Source organism: Sinocyclocheilus grahami, unplaced genomic scaffold (assembly GCF_001515645.1).
Source record: "Sinocyclocheilus grahami isolate Dianchi unplaced genomic scaffold, SAMN03320097.WGS_v1.1 scaffold153.1, whole genome shotgun sequence".
In the NCBI taxonomy this organism is placed as follows: Eukaryota; Metazoa; Chordata; class Actinopteri; order Cypriniformes; family Cyprinidae; genus Sinocyclocheilus; species Sinocyclocheilus grahami.
Genome location: NW_015505332.1, coordinates 2038141 through 2047825, shown reverse-complemented (window position 1 = coordinate 2047825; position 9685 = coordinate 2038141). Strand labels below are relative to the sequence as shown.

General features: G+C 37.8%; 1 protein-coding gene across 1 annotated transcript in view; it reads right to left on the bottom strand.

The window, feature by feature from the left end:
• Positions 1 to 5884: 5884 nt before the first annotated feature.
• LOC107592457 (myotubularin-related protein 11-like) overlaps positions 5885 to 9685 on the bottom strand; it is a 33459-nt gene continuing 29658 nt past the window's right edge. Inside the window, exons 16-17 of the mRNA XM_016281975.1 lie at positions 7438 to 7737; positions 5885 to 6573 (exon numbers count right to left, since the gene is read on the bottom strand). Of these exons, the coding sequence (XP_016137461.1) occupies positions 6154 to 6573; positions 7438 to 7737 (720 nt within the window). The 3' untranslated portion in view covers positions 5885 to 6153. The remainder of the gene's footprint in view (positions 6574 to 7437; positions 7738 to 9685) is intronic.

Here is a 9685-nt window from a genome sequence, read left to right as displayed (position 1 = left end):
ATATTCTAATTAGTTGAGATAGTGAATTGGTGGGTTTTTGTTAAATGTGAGCCAAAATCATCACAATTAAAAGAACCAAAGACTTAAACTACTTCAGTCTGTGTGCATTGAATTTATTTAATACACGATACATAAATGAACTTTTCCACGACATTCTAATTTATTGAGATGCACCTGTATGTAACTGTTTGAATTCTGATGAAGTCCTGGATAACGGCCGAAACGTCATTTTAATCAAAGTTTTCACCCCTTGAAGAGTGAGTGCTGCACCTTTTTCAATTGATAAAACTGTTTCCATAAAACATCTTAATACACACAGGTCGAGTTCTGCTTTAATTTGCGTCTTTTGACAAACTTTCTGAAGACAGCTAGGATCCTGTAGAGACGCTCGCGCACCGCTCGCTTCGCGCGTGATGAGCAGATTTCCCTTTCTTTCTCTCGCTCAGTTTCTATCTGCATCTATCTCTGACCATCGAGAGCAATGGCCTCCTATTGATTTATGGACCTGCTCCCACCTCGAGAACGATAAACCGCCCATCGCGTCGTGAACCGCGTTTTAATGACCCATTTACTGTCCGCGCGCGTAAACATGCTTAGAAACTACGAGTCGGGCGCACAGACTTCACATCACTCCAGTCGTTTACCATGAGAGAACTGAACATGTGCTGGAAGATTATTGCGACATTGAGCTTGGACTGTTTTAAAGGTTCTCCGTCCTCTTCGCACAGGTACGTCATATTTCAGCAACTGTGTCAGTGTTGCGAATTATCTGTATGAAGATGTTTGCATGCATATGCAGGATTCGTGTTGGCGGACTGAATAAATGGGTTGCTATGGCAATGCCTGCTCCGAACATCATCTTTACAGAGATCGTGCGATGCCACTAGAATGCATGATGCATACAAACCTAATGCATGGGCTTAATCTGATATACAGCACAACACAGAACAATAATGATGTGCTTCAATCATAGATACGATGGCTTGCTGATCTAGTCTAGTCTGGCTGTTTTAAGGCACTTTTTAGCTTGAGTAGGCTGTTATTGCATGCTGACTTTAACAATAAAATGATGTAGTAGGCTATTCTGTAAACGTAAGATTCATCCTGGGGTCACAACACTAGGTTATGCAACACTACCTTCCTTTGTGAGCATGTCATATTTCTCCTAAATTGAGGTTCTCAGATTCTACTTGGTCTCAGATGTGTCTCCTAAAAGAAAAGAAAATAGATATACAGTAAAAAAAAAGAATGAGTATAGAGTTGTAGGTGAACATCATAGTTTAGATAACAAGAATTTGGTCTCTGAAGTATATTGAGGTTCTTGTGATTTTAAAACTAAAGATTTGAGAATGTTTCTTAAATTTACAATTTGAAATGAATACATTTATTTTATTGAAATAAATGCATGTATTCCTGATTATGCATTGAAAACACCGACTTAAAAAAAAATCCAATCAATCAGCATTAGATTTGACTTGAAAATGTGAAAATGAAAGATTAGAGAACATTTCTTAATTTACCATTTCAAATAAATACTTATTCCAGATTTAAATCGCAGTTTGAATTGAATAAATCCATCAACACGTTTTGAATTGAAAACTTCAAAATTAAAGAATATTTCGATTTAGTTTTTATTGAAATTAATTTAAAAGGAGAAATTAAATGGCATATTTTCAGCGTGGTCGGTTTTTGATGAGAAATAGTAGATTTTATATCGAATCCTCTGACGTCTTTAAAAAAAATCCTTAAAAAGGCAAGGCATTTACATTTTAAAAATATAGCAACTTAAAAAACTAAGCTTTACATGTTTATGTTCATGTGCATTTTTCTGGCATTTACCAGAGAAACGATTCAAATACTAAAGAGATCTCATCTGTCTTCCCATGGTCCTGCAGGTCATCCACAAAGCTGGGTTCGAGTCAGGCCGCCAGCATGGAGAGCAGTTCTCTGACCGGCAGTCTGTCTCTGAACTCTGATGTTCCTCACTGCCAGTGCTGCATCTCTTACGATGCCCGGCTGAAGCGTCTCTCCTGCGGCCACCTCTACTGCGACCCCTGCTCCGATCAGATCGTCAACCTGGCTTTTGAGGACATAGAAGGTCTGGCCGAGTATCCCTGCCCAGTGTGCAAAACCCTCCGTCACCTTGAAGGCTTCGCTTCAGCCCACAGCTACCAAGGCATGACCCACTGTTCGCCCTTCGGAAGTCAAAAGCAGCAGCTAGTTGAAGAGAAAGGAGGACTGTGGGAATGATTGTGTCATTCAAAGGAAATGCTCACCCAAAAATGACAAAGTGCTGAAAATGTGCTCACCCTCAGGCCATCCAAGATGTAGATGAGTTTGTTTCTTCATCACAACAGATTTGGAGAAATTTAGCATTACATCGCTTGCTCACCAGTGGATCCTCTGCAGTGAATGGGTGCCGTCAGAATGAGAGTCCAAACAGCTGATAAAAACGTTACAATAATCCACACCACTCCAGTCCATTAGTGTCTTGTGAAGTGTTTGTAAGAAACAAGTCTATCATTAAGGTTTTTTTTTTTTTTTAACTTTAAACCCTCGCTTCTGGCCAAAATAGTCCATAATTCATAATAATGCTTCCTCCGGTGAAAAAGTCCATCTCCTGCCGTCTCTCACATGAGCTATTTTGGACTGGTTTTGCATGTAAATGGTGCTTGATCTGTGCATATTGATTCAGAAGATGACTTTTTCACTGGAGAAAGCAATGTTATGGATAGAGGACTGGAACTGGAAGCAAAGGTTTGAAGTTAAAAATATCTTAATGATGAATTTGTTTCTTACAGACATGCAGATTTTCACTTTACTAGGCATTAATTGATGGATTGTTTGGTAATTATGATTGTTAATTAATTGTGATGTTTTATAAGCTGTTTGGACTCTCATTCTGACGGCACCCATTCACTGCAGAGGATCCACTGGTAAGCAAGTAATGCTGAATTTCTCTAAATGTGTTATGACGAAACAAACTAACCTACATCTTCGATGGCCTGAGGGCGAGTACATTTTCAGCAGATCTTCAGTTTTGGGTTAACCACTCCTTTAATGCAGTGGTTCTCAACTGGATTTGTTTCAAGATCCAGATTTGACATGCATCCTTTATAAGATTACTGTATATAAGCTTACTACTAACTACACACAATTACCAGGACAGATGCATCACTCATTTCCAGGTCGTGACCCACCAGTTGAGATCCACTGTGATTGAGCTTCATATCATGGTTCATTATTCTGAATCTATTATCTGTAAAATGAGAATACAATTTTAAGCGAGACCTGCATCGTAAGCGAATCATTTAATAGGTTTCATAGGGCCATAATTGAGGAAAAGTAAGTGTTTTACTTCATTACTGGTGGAAGTGATTTAAACAAACTACTGGCTTTCATAGATAGTACATTCAGTTTGTATTTGGTGTTTTTAATGCCAGATGATATATAGTAGTAAAGCTTATCGGAGTGTGTATTTATTTTTGTAATGCGTGCTGTTGATGTAAAGTTATTTATTTGGTAATTTACAATTCATGAACTTCTTGTAATGCTTCTTGTAAAGTGCTCATGTTGTAAATATCTATATTTTGATAAGATTCAAGTATGTCAGAACTATTGGGCTCATTTGTCATATATTTTTAATAAGCCAGAATAACAAATGTTAAGAAAACCATCAAAGAGTTGTATTTAGGAACTATAACGTGTATTTATTTATCTAAAATGTGCCAATAAAGGTTGTTATAAAAGAATAAGGGATGAAAAACATGAGAATAGGTAATGATTTGTCCCTGTGGCAGATGCAAGGATGAAAAATACAAAACAACTGGAATCAGTTTTAAGGCACAAGCATTGGGTCATTTCATGACATGCAAGCAATTCTTGTGCCATCAAATACATTTTGATTCAATTCAGTCTTGTGAAATATGTTGATGCAAGATATTTCAAGTCCATTTCTCCTGCTGATAGGAGAGCGAGACAATAGAGTCAAATCTCAACAAGGTACCGTATGTTAATGTTTCCAGCACCTTTTCCCCGTAGGGGAAGTAAAAGTAGGACACAAACCTCTGGAGCTACTCTCTCAATTTTAGAACGTCACTGTTGTCAGACATTGGTGGCATAACGCTTTTTGAGGAAGAAGCCGTCTGCTTTGTAACCCACATCACTAAAGGAGCTAGAGCTTTCCATCAAACCTAAAAGTAATAGTTCACCTAAAAAAAATGAGAACGTCATATTTATGTTCTTCCAAATGCTGTTATTTTTTCCTTAGAATATTAAAATGAATTTTTAAGAGAAAAACAACAGCATTGGGATGAGTAAATAATCACAGTTTTCATTTTTGGGTCAACTATTAACAGAATGAGCAGTTCTGAACACTGTAATTTGTAGAAAATCTGTCAGTCTTACAAAAGAAATCCACAGGAAAGGAAAAAGCATGTTGAAAGAAGTCCTGGAACGCCACTGATTGAAAACGGAGAGAGTAATGCGCACAAGATAAAAATATAAAAACGAGAATATAAAATGTCCTTCAGCATGAGCGCTACTTTTTTGTCCTTCCTTATACACAAATGGACTTAACTCAGCACAAAATGATTTTAAAAACACATCCCCGTCATTATGATGAAGTAGTAACACATTTACAGTGGTGTGAAAAAGTGTTGGCCCCCTTCCTGATTTCGTATTTTTTTTGTAGATTGAGATGCTTAAACAGTCCATTCATGCTCGAAAACCCTCCAATGTGGCTGAATTAAAACAATTCTGCAAAGAAGAGTGGGCCAAAATTCCTCCACAGCGATGTGAAAGACTCATTGCCAGTTATCGCAAACACTTGATTGCAGTTGTTGCTGCAAAGCGTGGCACAACCAGTTATTAGATTTAGGGGGCAATTACTTTTTCACATAGGGTCAGGCATGTTTGGACAGCTTTTTTCCCTTAATAAAATAAATAATCATTTAAAAACTGCATTTTGTATTTACTTGCATTATCTTTGTGTAATATTAAAATTTGTTTGATGATCTGAATCTTTTAAGTGTGACAAATATGCAAAAAATTAAAAAAAACAGGAAGGGGGCCAACAATTTTTTCACACCACTGTACATATCCACTTAAACGGCAGAATATCACTGATGTTGCATCTAGTCTCCATTTCTCTTCTATTTTTGTATTACTACTTAATAGAATACAAAAATGCATAGCACACTTAACAGTATTGTGCCGTTGCTTGTAAATATTAAGAGGCAAGACAGCATTTTGTATTATTTGCATTCAACACAGAGGCTGAAGATTATTTTGTGTCCATCTTGATGTATTATTAGCGTGATAGCAGCCATTTTCCCGCCTTTTTGGTTGAGGAAACACAAATAGCTATTTTACTAGCCTACCATACCATGAACTACTGCTACATGCACAAACTACTTAAAGCTAAAATTGTTTCTTGATCAATACAGAAGTTATCAAATCAATATTTTGGCATAAACCTCAGACACATAACATTTCACATGCAGACAATTAGGCTACTAGCACTCTGCTTCGCTACAGTTTTTCATTTTCATTTAAAGTAATAGTAAATTCTGTTGTTATTTAGTCGCCCTCATGTCATACCAATGTCTTTTTATTTTCTTTCTTCCATGGAACACAAGGTAAGAAAAATGATCAGTTTCACACGCAAATGACAAGCTTTCAAGCTTCAAAATTAATCATTTTCTGTGAACGAAATCAACTGATTCATTGAAAAGATTCATCTCAAATAATTCGCAAATTGCATACTGCTACTTTTAAAAGAAGATTTTTTGTGAATGATTAAAATTGTTTTATTTTCACACAAAATCATGACTTTAGAAGAAGTAATATAGGCCTACATTTGGAACAACATGAGGATGAATAAATAAGATTCTTTATTTTTAATGAACTAGACCATGTAGTTAAATGATCTTATAAACACAACAGAGGAAGAATTTAATGTTGTAAATCGTTGACGCTTTTTTGCTAGTCTGTTTTATGCTTAACTCTACATACAAAAAAAGCCCATGTCAATCTGTGCTTTTTCAAGTGCACATAGATTTCATGTTTCTAGTGGAGTTTCTGCTTTGTACCGTATTGAATTGTTTTAGTAACACAAACACCAGAGGGGGTCATTTATTTCCTTCCTAAAGATCAGTGTGAGTTTCCGGGGCGTTTGGGAAGTTTGGCACTAGGGGAGGGAATGTAGCGCTGCCCTGATTGCGGCTCTTGGTGGCCGAACAGAAACGTGTGCTTGCCGTTATTCCTCTGCGCAGGCCTGGACGGATCAGATGCCGTCCGCTGGGCTCTGGGAGGGACGGAGGAGTGGGCCGCACCTTGGCTGGGCAGCAGCGGCTGTTGTTGACATGTTCTAGAGGAAGAGGAGAAGAGGAAGGTCCCATTGTTGGCGTTCTGGTTGAGGTTGGAGTCCAACCGGCGTGGCTCCTGTCGTTTAGTCTGGTTCTCGGGGCATCTGTGAGAAGCCTGAGCCAGTTTCTCTCTGAGCTCCTGCACTTCCCAGGCCAGCTGATCTAATGGATGCTGACTGCAGGAAGACGTGGGGTGTGAGAAAGCCTACAGGAAGTGGAGAGCGAGACGGATATTATAAAATTGACTTGTTGATTACAAGCCATCAACAACAGGAGGATGTTAAATATCCTGTTTTCAATAATCAAATATCCATCCATCCATCTTTTCATCCGTTTACTCATTTATCTGAGTTTAGCCATCTATTTATCTGTTCAGCCATCCATCCATCCTTCCATCTTTTTAGCTGTCTATCTATCGATTAATCTATCATCTGTTTAGCCATCCACCTGTCTGTCTGTGCATCCCTCCGTTTAGCCATCTGTCTATCCATCCATCCATCCATCCGTTTATTTATCCATCCATTTATCTTTTTAGCTCTCCTTCCATACAGTACATTCAACTGTTTAGCCATCCATCTGTCTGTCCTTCCATTCATCTGTTTAGCCATCCGTCTATTCATTCATCCATCCAACCGTTTAGGCATCTGTCTATTTATCCATCCATCTTTTTAGCAGTCTATCTATCCTTCTGTCCACCCATCCATCCATTTGTTTAACCATCTATCTGTCCATCCATCCGTCCATCCATCCATACATATATCCATCTATCAGTTTAGCCATCCATCCATCCGTACATACATATATCCATCTATCTGTTTAGCCATCCACCCATCCATCCATCCATCCATCCATCCATCCATCCATCCATCTATCCATCACCAAAGTGGCTTTCACAGTACATACAAACTTAAATATGTTGCACTAATTCTCCCAGAAAGTAATGATTTCTTTTCTTTTCAAGAAAACTTAGGATGAAAACACAGCTTTGCCATTTGTTTTCACTGTATTTTGATGATTTGCATACATTAAATCTGCAACCTAGTGGAAAAAAATCCCCATCACAGTGTACCTGAGCGTGTAGTGTGCCCCGTAAATAGCAGCCCCTCCATACTTTGACACAGGGTCCCAAAAGCAGGGGCAGCAGGGGCTCGTATGGGTCGTGGAGGATTGAGGGGTTCTCTGAGGGTTCAGAGAGCGAACAAGCTCGGATGAGACGCTCGAGTCCAGACAGACTCTCAGATGAAGGAGCCCTACGGTGGCTCTTCCAGTATGAGCCAGAGTTTCCGCTCCTCCAGGGGAGCAGGTTGGAGGGATGGGAGAATGTGCTACGGGACAACAGGAACACAGAGCCTGGCAGTCCATCATTGTGCTGAGAGAGAGAGAATAAACAGCATTAACACACTCTTTAACAGGCTAATGAAGCGGTATATTCGGTTGACAGACCAATTAGAAAAATGACCTAATTTTGGCATAGGTTTATTAGTTGGCCTCATTTTTAAAGAACCTCCCTTTTGATTTCCAGCCATCTAGGGCAGCCCAGAAAACATGAATCAATGATCATTAACTTGACACAAGCAATGCCTGTTAGCTGATAATTAATTTCTCTGTCCTGTACTATCAATTCCCTACTCAATATTGTTCCTCTCTATAAGGGAAGGAGGAAATTAATAGTCATATCTGATGCTTTTACAGTGCAGTTATTACAGGGATGATCCCTCAGGAGAAACCCGAGATTAAAAGAAGAATTCTTACTAAATATGAAAAGTCTGTCATTGTTTTCTCAGCTTCATGTCATTCTGACCCTGTTTTACTATCTATTATTGTCTTGGATGGTGACTTGTACACTACCATTCAAAAGTTTGGGGTCAGTAAGAAGTATTAATGTTTTTGAAAGAAGTCTCTTAGGCTCACCAAGGCTGCATTTATTTGATAAAATACGGTAAAAACAGTAATATTTCATATTATTCTTTCAATTAAAATTTTTTTTTTCTATTTAAATATGTTTTAAGATGTAATCTATTTCTATGATGCAAAGCTGAATTTTCAGCATCATTACTCCAGTCTTCAGTGTCACACGATCCTTCAGAAATCCTTCTAACATGCTGAATTGCTGCTCAAGAAACATGTATTATTATCAATGTTGAAAACAGCTGTGCTGCTTAATATTTTGTGGAAACATTGATACATTTTTTCAGGGTTTTTAATGAATAGAAAGTTCAAAAGAACAGCATTAATAGTAATATTGCCTATTTTTTTTGGTGCTTTTTGAAGCTTGGCTGCAACTTTTTATGAAAAAAATGTAACGTGTTTCACAAAAAAATAAAAACAGGATAAGAATGGTATGAGGGTGAATAAATTAAATAAAATCTTTATTTTGTGGTCTCGGATTGCCACTAGTAGGATTCAAACCTATAAACTTTTGATTAGCAGCCCAGATCTTTAACCACTGTGCAACATTTCTATTCCTATACAGGATGAATGTATCCTTGCTGAAATGGGACTGTTAGTGTAGTCCTAGTCCACAGTATATCAATCTTACCCAGCTGCGGTCCAGGTTGGTGTTGAGGTTTCCATTGAGGACGGGTGGAGGGCAGGCAGGTTGTGACAATATATATATATATATATATATATATGTATATACTGTATATACCATTCAAAAGTTTGGGGTCAGTAAGAAGTATAGTTCACCAAAAAATAAAAAAATGAAATGGATAGTTCACCAAAAAATGAAACATTTCTTTTGAAAAGACTTTGATTAAACCACTCGATTCATATGGATTTGTTTTACTAAGCCTTTATGGCTTGGATCAAGCCAAGTGTTGGTTACCTGGATTTTCAGGTTTCATTACAAATATAAAATGTTTTTGTTTACAAACACTATACAAAGTCAAAGGAATGACATAAATAGTAGTAAATAATGACAGAAATTTGATTTTTGGGTGAACTATCCCTTTAATAATCAAAAAAGCATCTAATAAAGAGAAGATAGTTGTTTTACTGTAGCAACTGTTTACAAACATTCTCATGGTTTTCCAGCGGAATTGGGCTACTTTAACACTGTTGCCGCGGGGTTGTTTTTCATGTCCGCGGGTTGAAGCGACTCCAATAACATATTTATCCCCTGGAATGCGAATTTTAGCAGGGGAACCCTGCCAAAAAACATGTATTTTACCCCCCCCGTGAATAAATTAAATAAAATCTTTATTTTGTGGTCTCGGATTGCCACTAGTAGGATTCAAACCTATAAACTTTTGATTAGCAGCCCAGATCTTTAACCACTGTGCAACATTTCTATTCCTATACAGGATGAATGTATC